This window comes from Oreochromis niloticus, linkage group LG10 (genome assembly GCF_001858045.2).
Source record: "Oreochromis niloticus isolate F11D_XX linkage group LG10, O_niloticus_UMD_NMBU, whole genome shotgun sequence".
Lineage (NCBI taxonomy): Eukaryota > Metazoa > Chordata > Actinopteri > Cichliformes > Cichlidae > Oreochromis > Oreochromis niloticus.
This window is the reverse complement of record NC_031975.2, coordinates 34,405,908-34,424,907: the sequence shown is the minus strand read 5'-3', so window position 1 is coordinate 34,424,907 and position 19,000 is coordinate 34,405,908. Positions and strand designations below refer to the sequence as shown.

The window sequence follows — 19,000 nt, the reverse complement described above, 5'->3', positions numbered from 1 at the left end:
CTGCAATTCTGTTGAAGAAAGATGTTGAATCTATTTAATTATTCTTGAAAAATAATTTATTTCTGTGCATTTTTTTTTCCACCCTGCATCAAATTAAAGTTGATTACATCGATTAAGCATCATCAGGTGGAGGGTGGGGGGTGGTTCCCTATTTTTTTTTGCTGGGAGTTTGCAACCCTATTAGTTAGGTTGCTTAATATTTCTGCTAAGTACTCTTTAAAATACCAGAATAGGGAGGATGGAGCAGGTTTAGGTTTATTAGATTGATCAGTGTTGCTGAACTATGAAATATTTTGGGTGCAGTGTATTTTTTGCATACAGGTATAACAGAATAGCTTTAGTGTTGTTGTTTATTTAAACCTGAGTATGAACTTATACAAAATGCAGCAAGATATTAAAAAAACAGTTTTATTGATTAAAAAACACTATATTGGATTCATATCGGTATCGGCAGATATCCAAATTTATGATATCGGTATCGGACATAAAAAAGTGGTATCGTGCCATCTCTATTTCAAATGACAAAAAATTCTGATCTACAACGATACCTATAAGATGTGACGTTTTCAATTTCAGTCCCTTAAATGGTTTTAATCTAAAGAAACGTTGATAACAACTCTTTGCCATTTGAGAATAACATGAAGTTGGATTTCTTTGCATTTAATAATGCGAGAAAAGAGGAGACGACCCAGCAACATGGACACTGTGTTCAAGCTGACATTAAGTTACAGCATTTATAGAAATAACAATATGTTTAGTCTGTTTACCAAAATGTCATGATCAGCTGTGACAAAAACCTTCCTCAAGTCATGAAAAAGAGTAGCACAATGTTGTTCACTACTTTAATTGCCAGAGTTATTGTGGTGTGCTGTTGGTTGAATCCTAGCTATATACCAGATGGTTTATAGGTGAGTTTGTGGGGAATGACAATGAACTATAGCCAGCAAAGAGCATCCTGACGCAGGAGTCTTTGTTCTCCAAGCGAGAGAGAGAATAATGTACTACAGCAGTGATCGCGTCTGTGCTAGATACACATATTACAATATATTTAATATCTATCGATTTCAGTAAGACTATTTATCTGAAGATTTAAGCTGCTGCATAAATTGAACATTTACTAATATCTCAAGAGATGGACTAACATACATAAAACACTCTTTCTTTTAAGCAAGAGTACAATTACAGTTACCATGTGCTTGTTTTTAAAACACTATTTTTTTTACTTCTACTTCTGCACAGTTTGTAATAGCAAACTTAATTCTAGGCTGAAGAAAACATTCCAGCGTTTGTTTGATGGGATTGCTAAAGCAGGAAATCCAGTCCATCTGAGTCAGATCTACAAAGAAACGTTGTTTGAAATAAGAGTAAACCAATAAATTTTCAGGTGTATCTTAAAGGTAATAGGCAAGTTGCGATTTCATTTACAAATCATCCATGGTTAAAGATGGTGAAAGTTTATCCGCTGTTGTACAGTAGCACGGTAAATCATTAACAAACCTGCTCCTTAAAAAAATTGCGTCTTCCATTGACGTGTTTCACTGTTAAATAAACTTGGTAGGTTTTTGACTGCTGTTACACTGCAATTACTATAATGTGGTATAATAAATAACCTATAAATAGCTAAATGGCTGCAACTGCTTTCAAAAAAATGCATATATTGTTTTAATGTTATAATGGCAATGGTAATCTTATCAGTGAGACAGTCTGTCTTGATATCTCAATAACATGAGCAATGCCCACTAGTGTATGAAGTAACAAGATAGCTTAAATTGTCACAGCTGGGGCAGCAGGCGTGTGATGTGTGGAAAAGAGGACTCGAATGCAGCACTTATTGAGATGCGAGGATGGTTTATTATGAATGACAGAACACAAAGTGGGGATGGAATAAACAGAACTCAGGATAAACTAAACTGGGAGAAACTAAACTGTAGTATGGCAAACCTGAACACGAAGGGAGGACAGCAGGGAGAGCACACAGTGGATGACATGAAGAATGCTGGGTAGAGAGAGAGATGTGGAGAAACAACGGAGAAACACAGACGACGTGACAACGAATACAAGCAGACACACACTATAAATACACAGAGGGACACTGGGAAATCACACACAGGTGGGAGACACAGCTGGACCTGATTAACCTGACGAGACAGGGAAACACTAACACTAGGGACCAACAGAGGGAGCACAAAACCCAGAAACCCAGCATCCAAAACCCCCAAACACAAACCATCCCTAAACAGTCCACAAATAATAATAAAAAATAAATAATAATAATACAACAAACACAAAATCACTGAGTCTATGGACTCAGGACCATGACATAAATTCAGATGTTGATAATGTGACATCAATGCTTATGTCCTATAACTACTGCACAGTTGGCACAAATTTTGCAGCTATGCAAATAATCACTCAACCATGAATGGTTTTTATTTACAGACAGGAAAGTTTGTAATGTCTGTACAAAAAAGCACTTTTATAGCAAATGTTGTCAATTTTGTCTCTTTAGCTTTCTCCTTCATCTTGCTGTCTATACCCAGCCACAATGTCCAGCAAGACAATAACCTTAATGTCTTTATTTGTATTTGGAATGATTTTTTTTTTTAATATAATTGTTTATATTTAAAAAGAATTCATTCAATGGATGTTCAATGGAACATTAATAGTTCACTGAAGCTGAGGGAATGTGCTGGATCTGCACTAACATGTCCTGAGCAGATACCTGTCCCAGGTACTGATATGAACTTTATCTGTGAACGCACCTGTAGAAGTTTCCTGCAGTAAACTATAAGAAGCAGGTCAAACATCAGGATACCAAAGCTGATTTCTGTATAATTGTTTATCTCCTCCGCAAATCACTACCTTATCAAGGTGGAGGGGTTTGTGTGTCCCAGGGATCCCAGGGGTATGTTGTCTGGGGGCTTTTGTCCCCTGTTAGGGTTTCCCATGGCAAATTGGTCCTGGGTGAGGGACCAGACAAAGAGGGATTCAGAAAACCCCTATGACAAGACCATCGAGGGAAATAGTTCACCCTCCCAGGGATAGGGTTACCGAGGCCCTGCCTTGGAGCCAGGCCCGGGGACCGTGCCCGAGGGCGAACATCTGGTGGCCGGGCCTTAGTCCATGGGGCCCGGCCGCGCACAGCCCGAAAAAAGGGACATGGGACCATGTTCCTGCAGGCCCACCACCCACAGGAGGCACCGTAGGGATCGGGTGCAATGTGAGCTGGGCAGCAGCCAGGAGCGGAGGTCCTGGCCGACCGATCCCCGGCTACCAAGACTAGCAATTGGGTCATGGAATGTCACCTCTCTGGTGGGGAAGGAGCCTGAGTTAGTGCGTGAGGTTGAGAGGTACCGGCTAGACATAGTGGCTTGGGTTGTTATGTCTAGCCAACACATGGCTTGGGCTCTGGAACCAGCCTCCTGGAGAGGGGCTGGACTCTGTCTCAGTCTGGAGTTGCCCCTGGTGAGAGGCGGCGGGCTGGGGTGGTTATCTTGGTATCGCCTCGGCTTGCTGCTGGTATGTTGGGGTTTCTCCAAATAGATGAGAGGGTTTGTTCCCTTCGCCTTCAGGTCAGGGAATGGGTCCTGATCGCCGTCTGCGCTTATGTGCCGAGTGGAGGTTCAGAGTACCCAGGCTTCCCTGGGTGGGGTACTGGAGGGTGCTCCTCCTGGGGACTCTGTTGTCCTACTGGGAGACTTCAATGCTGACGTGGGCAATGACAGTGAGACCTGGAGAGGCGCGATTGGGAGGAACGGCCCCCTGGATCTGAACCCGAGGGGTGTTTTGTTTTTGGACTTCTGTGAAAACCACAGTTTGGCCATAAAGAACACCATTTTTCAAACATAAGAATGTCCAGAAGTGCACATGGCACCAGGACGCTCTAGGCCACAGGTCGATGATCGATTTTGTAATCGTATCGCCAGACCTGGGGCCATATGTTTTGGAAACTCGGGTAAAGAGAGGGGCTGAGCAGTCAACTGATCATCACCTGGTGGTGAGTTGATTGAGGTGGACGGCAGGACGCTGGACATACCTGGCACACCTAAACGTACAGTGAGGGTGCGCTGGGAATGCCTAGCAGAGGTCCCAGTCCTTGAGATCTTCATCACACACCTCCAGCAGAGCTTCAACTGTGGACCATGTTCAGCACCTCCATTGGCAATGCTGCTGCACTGAGCTGCAGCCGCAAGGTGGTTGGTGCCTGTCGTTGTGGTAACTGTGAGGAATTGAGGTGTTATTTTTCTGCCATTTTTATTATTTCATTTTATTAATTCTATTTTTATTATTTTGTTATTGCTATTGCATCATAATTATATAACAAGCATTTGCATTGACGCATTTATTAATAGTGATATTGCATTTAGATGTTTAAATACATTGGCACCCAAGTAAGCTTTATTATAGGTGCAGTTATAACCACTTTAAACTGTTGAGTTGGATTTATAATCTTAAATGTTTATATGCAGACTGCAGTGTGAAAGAGTAACTCTGTGCCAAAATAAGACAGGAAGTTACATGTTTTTGAAGTTACATGCTTTGCAGGAAGTGAAACCAAAACCAGAGTCTGAGTGAAAGCTAGTCTGAGGAGCAGTTTCGATGATGCTGTTATCTTTTATACTTTTATATCTTTTGATTAAGCTTTTAGTAGAGGTTCTTGATGAAAACATTTATTCAGTAGAGTACACATACATAGTTTCGGTTCGGTTATTACATACACGAGAGCGGCTTCTGTCTCTCTGTCTGGGGAGAGGCCAGGAGCTAGTCGGCGAGGTGAAATGGGGTGCGATTGTAACCACACATGTAACCACACACACACACACACACACACACTTAGTTAGAGAGGTTCACTTGTAGGTGAAAGTTTAAGCAGGTGTTGCTAGGGCTGCAGTTTTATGTTGGTGTACGTGACTGTTTGATGAAGAAGCAGGTGCACGAGGCGAGAGCTGAGCGGGCTTGCGGGAAACCACCGGGGAGAAGATGGAAGCCAGTGTTCTTTTAATTGTGTCTCAAGTTGTCAAATAGAACATTTGTGGTTTTGAAGCTGATGTACTGACGCAATGAGGGGGCGTCACAAAATATACTCTGATGCATATAAAATTGTATTTTGAAGTCTGGGCGATGAGACCTGATACTGTCGGCGTACAGTGTTCAGCTCCCACGCTGCGTGTTTCATTAAAATCATCGTCCGACTTTACCTTTTGGACCAGTGTGGTTACTTGCATTCCGCCTGTATTTACTTCCCTATATTTTTGAACCTTAACATAACCCCCGAACCAAATGGCGGACACCAGAAGTGTCTTCCTATTACTTCCTATTATTCCTATTGCTGGACTACTGTAATTCATTATTATCAGGAAGTCCTAAAAACTCCCTGAAAAGCCTTCAGCTAATCCAAAATGCTGCAGCAAGAGTCCTGACAGGGACTAGAAAGAGGGAGCAGATTTCTCCTGTATTGGCTTCCCTTCATCGTCTCCCTGTGAAATCCAGTATTCAAAATCCTGCTCCTCACATACAAGGTCTTAAATAATCAGGCCCCATCTTATCTTAATGACCTTGTAGTACCATATCACCCTATTAGAGCATGTCGCTCTCACCCTGCAGGCTTACTTGTTGTTCCTAGAGTATTTAAAAGTAGAATGGGAGGCAGAGCCTTCAGTTTTCAGGCCCCTCTTCTGTGGAACCAGCTTCCAGTTTGGATTCGGGAGACAGACACTATCTCTACTTTTAAGATTAGGCTTCAAACTTTCCTTTTTGCTAAAGCATATAGTTAGGGCTGGACCAGGTGACCCTGAATCCTCCCTTGCACAAATTGGAGTCTATTAGATAGATATGATACAAACCACTGCAGTGCAGTACCTGTAATACCTACAGCATGTTCTAATCGCTCTAATAGGATATTATGGTCAACAGTATCAAACGGAGCACTGAGGTCTAGCAGGACAAGCACAGAGATGAGTCCACTGTCAGAGGCCATAAGAAGATCATTTGTAACCTTCACTAAAGCTGTTTCTGTGCTGTGATGAGCTCTGAAACCTGACTGAAACGCTTCAAATAAGCCATTCCTCTGCAGATGATCTGTTAGCTGTTTGACAACTACTCTTTCAAGGATGTTTGATATGAAAGGAAGGTTGGAGATTGGCCTATAATTAGCTAAGACTGCTGGGTCTAGAGATGGCTTTTTAAGTAAAGGTTTAACTACAGCCACCTTGAAGGCCTGTGGTACGTAGCCGATTATTAGAGATAGGTTGATCATATTTAAGATCGAAGCATTAATTAATGGCAGGACTTCTTTGAGCAGTTTTGTAGGAATGGGGTCTAAAAGACACGTTGATGGTTTGGAGGAATTAATTATTGAAGTTAACTCAGAAAGATCAATTGGAGAAAAAGAGTCTAACTTAACATCGATGGTACTAAAAGTAGCTGTAGATAATATTACATCTGTGGGATGATTATTGGTAATTTTTTCTCTAATGATAAAAATTTTATTTGTGAAGAAGTTCATGAAGTCATTACTAGTTAACGTTAAAGGGATTGTTGGCTCAGTAGAGCTCTGACTGTTTGTCAGCCTGGCTACAGTGCTGAAGAGAAACCTGGGGTTGTTCTTATTTTCTTCAATCAGTGATGAATAGTAAGATGTTCTGGCTTTGCGGAGGGCTTTCTTATAAAGCAGCAAACTATTTCTCCAGGCTAAATGATGATCCTCTAAATTTGTGACACGCCATTTCTTCTCCAGCTTACGAGTTATCTGCTTTAGGCTACGTGTTTGAGTTATGCTGCAATAGACGTAGGCTGCCGGGGATTCCCATGATGCATTGAGTTTTTCTGTTCCAGTCACCTTTCTCACTTAGGATGTGTTAATAGACCTTTCTGCATTTAGTCGTACCTGTTATTAATCTCTGTCTGTCTTCCAGAGCATGTCTTTATCTCGTCCTTCTCTCACTCCAACCGGTCGCAGCAGATGGCCCCGCCCCTCCCTGAGCCTGGTTCTGCCGGAGATTTCTTCCTGTTAAAAGGGAGTTTTTCCTTCCCACTGTCGCCAAAGTGCTTGCTCATAGGGGGTCATTTGATTAAAACTGAATAAAATTATGAAATTGAATTGGGTCTGGTGGAGATATTCTAACACACTGGCACTTGTGTGGTTGGTTTTGAAGTGACATTAGTTCCACCTGTACTTTCACTACTGTGACAAGTCAATAGGTCTGTTGGGAAAAAGCAAGAGTTTATTTTGTGGGTTTTCCTTGCCCACAGTTTGTGATGCCCACTTACTGGACAGAGGCTTTGCAATGAGAAGTTATTTACAAAGAAAATTAAATATATCTGTTGATTTCCAGTAATCATAGAGATGATGTCAGTGTGCTGGAGGTTTTGAGCATTATCGAATTGTACTTTGTTCAACAAGCTTGACAAACAAAGGTTTCCTCTCTTTTGCTCTGTGAAGTCACAGCTGACATGATCAAGCCAACATTCAATGAAAAAAAATGTTACATTTATTTACATACAAAGTCCACTTTTAGGATTATGGTAAATGCTTCGATAATCTTTGCTTGCGCAGGAGTGTTGGGAACTGATGAACAGAATCAAACTTTTGGGATGATATCTCTTCATTCCCGCTCTGTTTACATGACCCTGTTTGTTTATTCATGCAGTCTGCTTCTTCAATCATTCACCAACAGCACCTGTAGGAGGTGTGGTCCTGTGGCTCTGCAGTGTGTGAGGTGGAGGATGAGGGGACATGTGGGGCAGTAAGCTCCTCATTCACGCCTCTTTTCCCCTCGTTATAAAACTCTCAGATTAACAGATGACAGTTATACAGCAGGTTTCTGGTAACAGAATGAAGATCATCATGTTTTTCCCACTTTTGCTTCTGGTCTGCTCTGTTTCAGCAGATCAGACTGAGACTGCAGGCCAACAATCCTGTCCACAGGACACCCATGCTGCGCTGAGAGAGCTGACCGCCTCATTGGCTGTGCAGAATGAACGGATCACTGTCCTACAGAGAGAGAATCAAGGTACAGTTTCATACATCAATGTGACTTCAGAAATATCCAGAAGATCAGAAACAGGAATGACCAACATTCATGGTTATGTGTTTTCTTATGAGACTCAATATTTTGTTGTAGAAATATTAAAGTAGTCTTCATAGAAACTCATGGTACAGGGAAACAAATTTATTTTGCAGTTCTTTCAAACCAAGGAGCAATAGAGCAACAGACTGAGATCGACCAGCTGAAGCTGCAATCAAAAGGTACTGTGTGGAAACCATCATTGAGTATGATACATTTATTTTATTGTGGCTTTTCATACATTTGATTTTAAAGAAAAAAAAGAAAATCCTATAAAAATGTTTATTTCAAAATATCCTATTATTTTACACCAGGAAAAAACAGTTTTTTTCATCTCAACATCAGGAACTGACTGGAATGTGTTTATAATGAAACAGCTCGCAGCTCCTCTTCATGGCAAACACTTCCAAACCAAATACTTCAACATTTACTTAAACACCAGTTTCTGCTGATACAACAATTCTAACCATCATTTAAAGTCTGTGTTATATCTCTACCTGCAGATATAAGTTGCTCTTTTTACTTGTTAGACATCCAGATTTTTTAAACTCTTCATGGATGAATACATAGCTGTGTAACATTAATATTGCAACAAGGTGGTAATTTTTTTTAATGTTTCAGCTGAGAATATCTCCAAAAGTATATTTGAGTTCTGGATATACATAAGACCAAAAAATTAGCCTTCAAATCTTGTTTTTTTTCCTCAGGCATTTTTAGTCATTATCGGGGGAGGAACAGTAGAGAGTAGACAGGAAAATGACACACGGGACATGGCAGAATGTAACCCAAATCACTCTTCCAGTGATCTGGGGTAAGCTTGAGTGGCCATCTTTTACATACAGTGTGTGGATTGTGCCTAAGTGAAGGAGAGAGGAAAACACAGAGTGGACAGCCAGAGTTCACAGACTGTGGATAAAGATGAGGTGGAGGATGTGGGGACGTGGAGGAGACCACTGCTCAGTGTAGCATGAACAGAATGAGAGCCACAGTTACTTTCTTACTTATAGATAAAAACCTGTGAATTACTGTGTGCTGTCAGTGAGATTTTTCTTTTTATTTCTATGGTATTTTCTCAGAACTAGAAGCAAAGCTGGAGAGTCAGAAAATGGAGATCAACCAGCTGAAGCAGCTGTCAGAAGGTACTGTATGAAAGCCATCCATCCATCCATCCATCCATCCATCTTCTTCCGTTTTTTCGGGGCCGGGTTGCGGGGGTAGCAGCCTAAGTACAGAATCTCAGCCCACCATATCTCTACCCACCTCCTCCAGCTTATCCGTACACCAAGGCGTTTACAGGCCAGCTGAGAGTTAATATCTCTCAGCTGGCCCGAACTCCTCACCCTATCTTTTAAGCCAAGCCAGCGCTAAGCTCTGTGTTCACCAAAGCGGACAGGTACAGCGGATGCATCACTGCAGGTGCAGCAACAATCTGTCTGTCGATCTCCCATCCTTTCTCCCGTCACTCGTGAACAAGACCCCAAGATACTTAAAGGGGTGAGTTCCTCCTCCACTTGGGGTAGGACTAGCGCCAGACCCGGAATGAGCACTCCACCATTTTCCGGCTGAGGACCAGAAGGAAGGACTCTTCCTTCTGCCTGGTGGCTATCCCCTCACCTTCGGTGTCCACCATTTGGTTCGGGGGTTGCCACCACGACAGGCACCAACCACCTTGCGACCACAGCCCAGGGCCATGGCTTTAGCAATGATGGCGCAGAACAGGGTCCATTCTCTGACTCAATGTTGCCATTCGCCCTCGGAGTGCTGTTGAAGCTCCGCTGGAGGTGTGGGTTCTGCTCTGTAGAAATGTTAGGTGCAGATAATTGACTCACATTTGGCTCATCAATTTATAATAGTGATATGAATCTGTCCATGAAGTGGTGTTACTGTGTTTAAATGTCTTTAGTTTGTGCTCAGGGACAATTTTATATTTTTCTCAGGACAAGCACGAAAGTTGGAGACTGAACTGCAGAACCAGAGGACTGAGGCCAACCAGAAGAACCAGCAGCAACATGGTACTGTGTCGAAATCTGAAATATAGAAATGCTGAAATATCTCTACATTTGACACATTTTCAGACACATTTCACATTTTTCACATGAAGGCTTTCAGTTGCTGATATTCAAGAAAATTACTTTTGCTGATTCCATAATTTAATTCAAGTTCTTCAAATGAAATAAACTTTCAGTTTCGCATAAGATGTTCTAGACTATGACACGTTACTCATGACTCGATCAAAATTTCATATTTTCTTTTTATGACCTGGATTGTTCCTAATGGGTGTTCATTTACATGGGATAAGTGAAGACTTAGAATTCTTATTTTTAAGAATTCCCAGCCTGATGGGAATTAATTAAGATAACTAAGTCATGATGCTTAATACTGGAGTATATGAAAGGCAGATTAGAAATTTGTTCCAGGTGCAGCCAAGAGCTGTCTAATAAGCTTGGTTTAATTAAGTTTTAATTTATTGGATCAGAAGTAGTGATAAAAGTTTGAATTTCTGGAGCCTAGTGATTTTAAGACAGGGTTTATTAGGTATCGGTGTAGTTTATTTTAAGCAGAATCATAATTTTAATGGTGACAACTCTTCCCAAAAGCAATTTAAGATTACAATATATGAATTACAATTTAGAGTCAGTACTGCTGATTTACTTCAAGTGATTGAGTAGTCAAATACTGATGAGTGTGAAACCATCAACAGAATGAGAGAATGTTTTGAATGGATGATTTTTGTTTGTCTGCCTGTAAGTCCTTCAACCAGTTTGTAATTCTAAGCCTAAAACTCCACGTACATTCCATGTGACAAACCTCAGTGTGGTCATGTTTAAACAAACTGGTGGAGTGTTCACTGAAACTGTGTGTGTGTGTGTGTGTGTGTGTGTGTGTGTGTGTGTGTGTGTGTGTGTGTGTGTGTGTGTGTGTGTGTGTGGCAGTTGTATAGTTATGTGGTAAACTGCATCACTGTAGGCAGAGCATACATAAAACTGAGTGCAGAAAAATAAGAGAAAATATGTGAAAGCTGATAAGGAGAATAAGACAGTACACCTACACAAGAACCAATCATGACTGACCTACAATAAGCAACAGTAACAAGAAGGAAAAAAAGCTATGTTGAATAAACTGGGATAAATTGATCAGTGTAGAAAATTCTATGATATTAGTAGAAAAGAAGAGTAAAAAGAGAAAAGCAAAAAAGGTGTAAGAGCTGATCCAGATCACCTGACTGACTCAGTACAGCCATGGTGTGGTGTTCTGGTCACGATAGAACTGCCCATGTGGTGTTTCTGTTAGCGTAAACTAAAAAATGAAAATACCAAACAGTAAGTTATTTAATTAAATTACTTGTGTGTTGTGAATGAGACATGGCGAGTCCAGAGATCGTTGTTCTGAGCCATTTTATTTACCGCAGCTACACCTCACAAGCTGCCAGCCACACATTCAACACACCACAACCCCAATTCCCCTTGTTTTTACACAGCGGGCGTGATTGCGGATGCCGTGCAGGTGCGTTCGCACGGCACCACAGTCCAAGCCCCACCACAAATTAGTATTTGAAACTACAGCCAGTCCAAACCGTAAAATATTCACTCTCAGATATTGCAGTAAATAAAAACTGCAGCCATGTTTGTAGTTCTAATAATGTGGGAGCAGGAGAGCGAGGATTAGTGTGATTGTTACCTGTGATTAACAGAGGTGTTGTTTACAGGTGTATCCCCACTCTGTGCAGGTCATTAAAGTGAAAGCACTCTTTAAGCTTCAGAACACGCATTAAGTTCATTACTGGATCTAATTTACTGAATGACATTAAACTGAGTTCATGTTTGTCTGAAGCACAAACCAAGATGCAACTAAAACACTGAATAACACAGTTTGTTGTCTTGGCAGAAGCTACAAAATAACTTCCTGTCTGATCTAAAGGACGAGTTTGGGATCCTCAAAAATAGATTCAATTAAATTTCAGTTTCCAATCACAGAGTTTGATTTCTTCTGTGACAATGAAACACTTTCAGCTGTCAAACATTTCTTTCATTGGAGATTAAAGTTTTTGTCTTGGTCACTTTATTGGGAAGAGTCTAACTCTAAAACAGGAAGTTTAAAATGACATTTCTCTCTCTCTCTCAGTCAAACAGGTGGCTTTCTCAGCCTCTCTGCTGGATCAAGGTGAAGGATATACTGGACCCTTTAATGCCCACACTACTCTGATCTTCAAATATGTTGTCACAAACATTGGAAATGCCTACAACCCATACACAGGTAATAACACTGAATGTCACTTCTCAGCTATGTTGATGTCAGGCTGATGTTCCAGATGTTCTAACAGCTGATTTAACATTTAACAAAAACAAATGTCCCACAGGTATTTTCACTGCACCAGTGAGAGGAGCCTACCACTTTGACTGGAAAGTACTAGGACGTGACAACACAGTAGCAGGTGCTTATCTATTTAGGAATGAAGAGAACATTTTTCTTGCATATGAAAGTCAATCACATGGGTGGACAAGCGCCTCTAATGCAGCCTCACTGCTTCTAGAGGTTGGAGATCAGGTGTCTGTACGTCTCTGGGCTGGTTCAACAATATATGACAATGATAACCATCATACCACCTTCAGTGGTCATCTGATTTTCACCATGTGAGAGGTGTGACAGCTCCAACACTTCTTTTTTGGACTGTCCTGTGTGGGTGGAGCTTAGCCATTAGTTAAACAGGAATTAAATCATTTGCTATAATCAGTTTCTTGCTCTCTCTGTCTCTCTGGTTGGTTCTAGTTTTGTGTTTATCTGTTTCTACTTCTCCTCTGATTCTACTGACTCAGATAATTTACTTCTTATCTTTTATTCAAATAAATCCAGTTAAATGTTCAGTGATTCTCTTCTCTTTGTCCTTTCTTTGAGTCGGCTCTTCATAAAGTGCTGCTCCTCCATCAGGTCATGACTATTTTCTATAAGTTGATAAACTGCATTATTCTTTATTGGCTCCACTGTCCTGTGTTGGTCAGTCTGTTATTTTGGTGACTGCTGGCCCACATCTTTGCTTTTAACTGGAGTCTTTCCTGTTAAGTTGAGCAAAATCCAACAGTTCCTCTTTTTTCTCTTCTTTGATGATCATGCAGGTATTTTTCTTAAACACTTAACACATGTGAAACTTAATCTGACTATCATGATAAAAATGTAAACAGCTGATTTAGTTTGATATAAAAATGTGTGTCAGTGCTGTGGAGGAATTTCTAGAAGCTGAAATGTTTCCTTATTTTTCATCTGAATCTGAATCCAAATCCAGACACAGATAACTGACTGTAAACTTACTCGGGTTCATTTCTTTCTATTCTTTACTTTCAAAATAAAAACATCATTGAACTAACGCTGTTGTTTTCTTTATATATGTTTGGTCACTACCCACAGCTCGTGACCATAGGTGAGGGTAGGGATGCAGATCGACCAGTTAATTGAGACCTTTGCTTATTCACTCAGTTCTCTCTTCACCACAATGGATCGGTATAGTGTCTTTATCACCAACCCTTCTGTTGATCTCAGAGATGAGATACTACCCAAGTGAAAGCCTTGCACCACTTGGCTAGCTAGAAATTGAAAGAAAAGCCTTCCTCTATGGAAGACATGTCAGTGGAAATAGGGAGGTCCTCAAAGTATTCCTTCCACCGCCCGACAATATCTTTAGCCGAAGTCACCAGTGCTCCACTCGCACTATACTCTATACCAGGGGTATAGAGTATAATATACACCTATAGTATAGTATGTATACACAGTATGCATGTGTTGCATCCTGAAAAGGGGCTGAAAAGGGGATAAGTCAATGACAACGCTCAGACACAATGCTTCTCTTTCAGCAGCTTCATTGCGAATGATTCAGAAATATAAACATAAATACAAAAGTATTAAACATCTTAACAACGATGTACAGTCTCTGTTAGTTGCAAAACAATATATCTCAAGACCGTTTTCTTTCCTTTAAGTTACAGATTAAATTTAATGTAAGAATTTACAAAAACAGCTTATGAATCAATAAACAAACTTAGATCATTAAACTTAAATGTACAGAAAATAAACAAAATGTTCATATAAATATACTAATAGGCATTTGTCTCTTCACACAAAATAAACATGTTCTTTGGCCAGATCAAATGCAAAATGCACACAATGCTGTATGTTTCATACACAGTCTGGCACAATAATGCTCCATGCTAGCCACCAACAGAGCGCTTAGCTTAGCTAGCTGCTTATAGCTTATCCTAACAACACAGTTAACACAAATCACCTAAATATTCCTAGTATCCTCTTGGTACATTTGGAAACACGGTCAATACAGCTCAACATACATATTTGTAAAGTTCAAAAGCAGAATTGCTCAATTATTACCTGAAAAGGTGATAAGTCAATGACAACGCTCAGACACGATGCTTCTCTTTCAGCAGCTTCATTGCAAATGAGGCATCGTGGCCAGAGCTCCCCCTTCCGGCAACGGCAGACGTAACGAATCAATCATGATCACTAAATCACATGGATTATTCCCCAGGCTCGACAAGTAGATCACAGATTGAATTTTACACAGGTTATAGTCACATTAAGGATTGTTATCCGGTTGAACAAAGTCATGAACTCTTTTAACTGTTTTAGCCTGTGTTACATTACATCTCTTTGATGGGACTTCTTTTACCCTTGTTTATACATTTACATATTTGAAATAAATTGGATAATAAATAGAGTAACTTTTAACCGAAACTGTTTACTCCATTATGAACTTCAACTAATATTCAATCTATCACACATGTATATATAATACACCTCAAACTCCAGGAGGTGGCAGCTGCCTTTGATTTTGATATTGCTTTGATAACACAAAGCAAAAGTAACTGAAATGTTTTCATGACTGACGTAATCTTTGACTTTCAGATACAAAGCTACAAGGAGAACAAGTGACTGTCAACAATTATCAGCTGACGCTAAAATAGGTCAGGACATGAAATATTTAAAAAATCTACTTTGAAATAAGAGGAATTTAAATCTCTCTAGTTACATTTCACTAATTCAAAAGAAAAATTATTTTTTTGGAAATCTAAATGATTAAAATATCTAAACTATCAACAAGTTTGTTTGAAGGCGTCCCTGCGAGACTGCTAGAAGATGTTTTACCCTCACATCACACATGATCCATATTAAATCTGATCAGTCTGTCTTAATCAACAGCCGAAATATTACAAACATTTGAGGCGTTATTAAACTTCTGTCACGGCGAGTGAGAGGGGCCGTGTGGAAATTAAAGGAGGATCCAAACGCAGGCACTTGTACCGGTGAGAGGGTGGTTTATTAAACACAAAGGAAATGGACAAACAGCAAACGGAGAACTGAACTATACTGGGTAAACTAAACTACGGAGCCTGAACAAGAGCACAAACCTGAACACGAATAGCAGGAGACGGAATGATGGAAGACGGCAGGGAAACACACAGAATGAAACAGGGTGGATACGCAGACGGACTAGCAACAACAATGACTAAAGACGTGACTTAAATACACACAGAGAAACACAGGGAGATTACACACAGGTGGTGGACACAGCTGGGAGTAATTAACAAGACGAGACAGAGGTAAAACTGAACACACTCACATGAGACGCAGACCTTCACAATAAAACAGGAAACAAGAACACTACACAAAGACGCAGACCCGACACTGAGAGACACATGGAAAATGACACATGGAACCTGAACTAAACTAAAAGTGAGATACAACTAAGAACCATTCCTTAAACACAAATAAACAGAAACATGAAACTAATAGACATCATAATCATCACCACAACAAGAGAACAATAAAACAATCCCAGATGCAAAATAAACCAAAGCATAATAAACTCAAAATACTGGGTCCAACGGACCCAGAACCGTGACAGTATCCCCCCTCCAAGGGCTGGCTCCCGACAGCCCTAAACGAAAAACCACAACAAAGCACCAGACCAGGGCGGGTGGAGGGGGTCAAGGACGGAGGGAAAGAAACCAAACAAAAAACAAGGAGCAAGACAGTTCAAAAACACAAGAAAACAGTCCCAAAGCACAGGAAAATACAAAAACCAAAGCTCAACAAGAGTCCATAAACAGTTCAGGAGGTCGACCCGGGGGTCGGCCACACAGGAGCCAAAACAGGTCAGGGGGCCGGCCGTGCGGACGGCAATGGCGGCGACGGGAAAACAGTTCTGGGGCCGACCGTGCACACGGCAATGGCGGCGGTGCAGGCAAAACCCTTCAGGAGGCCGGCCACTTGGAAGGCAGTGGCGGCCACGGGCAAACAGTTCCGGAGGCCGACCGTGCACACGGCAACGGCGGCCACTGAGCAGATCCGGAGGTCGGCTGCAATGCCAGCAGCGGCGACGATCTCCCTCCGGAGGCCGACCTCGACGGCCATGACGCCAACTTAGAGGCCTGGAAAACGGCCGGCAGAGGGGAGGCGGAACAGGACGAGCTGGGTCCCATGACGGTGTAGCAACCGCAGGACCAGACGAGGCAGGGCCAGACGTGGACAAGTCAGGACCAGACGAAGCCGGGCCAGGCGTGGACGAAGGCGTGGACGAAGCCGGGCCAGGCGTGGACGAAGGCGTGGACGAAGCCGGGCCAGGCGTGGACGAAGGCGTGGACGAAGCCGGGCCAGGCGTGGACGAAGGCGTGGACGAAGCCGGGCCAGGCGTGGACGAAGCCGGACCTGGCGAGGACGAAGGCGTGGACGAAGCCGGACCTGGCGAGGACGAAGGCGTGGACGAAGCCGGACCTGGCGAGGACGAAGGCGTGGACGAAGCCGACGAGGCAGGACCAGGCGACGGCTGCGGAACCTGACGGCAGCGAGACGGCTGCGGAACCTGACGGCAGCGAGACGGCTGCGGAACCTGACGGCAGCGAGACGGCTGCGGAACCTGACGGCAGCGAGACGGCTGCAGGCGATGATGCTGCAGGCGTGGATGAAGACACGGGGGCCGGACCTGACGGCAGCGGGACGGCTGCGGAACCTGACGGCAGCGGGATGGCTGCGGAACCTGACGGCAGCGGGACGGCTGCAGGCGTGGATGAAGCTGCGGCTGCAGGCGGAGATGATGAAGCTGCGGCTGCAGGCGAAGATGATGAAGCTGCGGCTGCAGGCGGAGATGATGAAGCTGCGGCTGCAGGCGGAGATGATGAAGCTGCGGCTGCAGGCGGAGATGATGAAGCTGCGGCTGCAGGCGGAGATGATGAAGCTGCGGCTGCAGGCGGAGATGATGATGCTGCAGGCGGAGATGTAGATGTCGCGGGGGATGATTTAGCCGGTGATGGCTGAACAGCCCTCCCCGGACCGCCAGCAGACGAGAGGATGTGCTGTCTGGGTCCTCCAGGACCCTCAGCTAACGAGGTGTGGTGCTGGACGGGCTCCTCGGACCCACCAGCTGACGACACAGGAGGCTGGACGGGCGACTCGGGCCCTTCAGCAGACGACACAGGAGCCTGGACGGGCGACTCCGGCCCACCAGCTGACGACACAGGAGGCTGGACAGGCGACTCGGGCCCTCCAGCAGACGACACAGGAGGCTGAACGGGCCCCTCGGACCCTCCAGCAGACGACACAGGAGGCTGAACGGGCCCCTCGGACCCTCCAGCGGAGACAGGAGGCTGAACGGGCCCCTCGGACCCTCCAGCAGACGTGGCATAAGGCTGGACGGGCTCCTCGGGCCCTCCAGCTGACGACACTTGAGGCTGGCTGGGTTCACCTGAACCCCCAGCTGACGACACTTGAGGCTGGCTGGGTTCCTCCGAACCCCCAGCAGACGACACTTGAGGCTGGCTGGGTTCTCCCGAACCCCCAGCCGACGAGGCAGGATGCTGTCTGGGTTCACCTGAACCCCCAGCAGACGGAACTTGAAGCTGGCTGGGCTCTCCCGAACCCCCAGCTGACGACACTTGAAGCTGGCTGGGCTCCTCCGAACCCCCAGCTGACGACACTTGAGGCTGGCTGGGTTCTCCCGAACCCCCAGCCGACGAGGCAGGATGCTGTCTGGGTTCACCTGAACCCCCAGCAGACGGAACTTGAAGCTGGCTGGGCTCTCCCGAACCCCCAGCTGACGACACTTGAAGCTGGCTGGGCTCCTCCGAACCCCCAGCTGACGAGGCAGGATGCTGTCTGGGTTCACCTGAACCCCCAGCAGACGGAACTTGAAGCTGGCTGGGCTCTCCCGAACCCCCAGCAGACGAAACTTGAAGCTGGCTGGGCTCTCCCGAACCCCCAGCGGACGAAACTTGAAGCTGGCTGGGCTCTCCCGAACCCCCAGCAGACGAAACTTGAGGCTGGACGGGCTCCTCAGGCCCTCCAGCCGACGAGGCAGGATGCTGGCTGGGTTCTCCCAAACCCCCAGCTAACGAAACTTGAGGCTGGACGAGCGACTCGGGCCCTCCAGCGGAAACAGACACTGAGGCAGCAGGTACGCAGACCTCTGCCGGTGTGGACACTGGCTGGAACTGAGCAGCACAGTGGCTAGACTCAGGCAGCAACAGTGGGATGCAGTCCTCAGAGGGCTGAAAGTGTTCCCCAATACACTCAGCAGAGGACGGAGGCGGACGGGTGAAATCACTTGAGCTCTCAGGGGGCGCTGAGAGCCGAGACTGCTCTGGTGAGTTCCCCAGTGAAACTGCTGGCGCTGGCGTCTTGACCTCTAGGGGTCCAGAGTCAGCTGGTGAGTGACACCCAGCCTCTGGGGAGGCCCTAGAGGGAGCAACTGTCTCTGAGGTGACCAGCTTAAGAGAACCAGCAGATGTCGTGGTGAAGTGTGTTCCCTGCTCGTAACGAGACGGTGAGGATGGTGACTGAATGAGTGAGTGAGCAGACAGATGAACAAGTGGCAGCTGAGCTATAGGCAGCGGAGCGACTACAGACTGACCTACAGGTAGCGGAGACGACTGTAGTGA

At 44.2% G+C, this 19,000-nt stretch overlaps 1 protein-coding gene across 1 annotated transcript; it reads left to right on the top strand.

The window, feature by feature from the left end:
* The first annotated feature begins 7,515 nt into the window (after window positions 1-7,515).
* On the top strand, window positions 7,516-13,425 carry LOC100694291 (multimerin-2). Its single transcript, XM_019363644.2, has 6 exons — window positions 7,516-8,012; window positions 8,183-8,248; window positions 9,143-9,205; window positions 10,004-10,078; window positions 12,189-12,320; window positions 12,424-13,425. Exons 1-6 carry the CDS (start codon window positions 7,802-7,804, stop codon window positions 12,699-12,701), a joined length of 825 nt encoding a protein of 274 aa, XP_019219189.1. The 5' UTR covers window positions 7,516-7,801; the 3' UTR covers window positions 12,702-13,425.
* The last annotated feature ends 5,575 nt before the right edge of the window (window positions 13,426-19,000 follow it).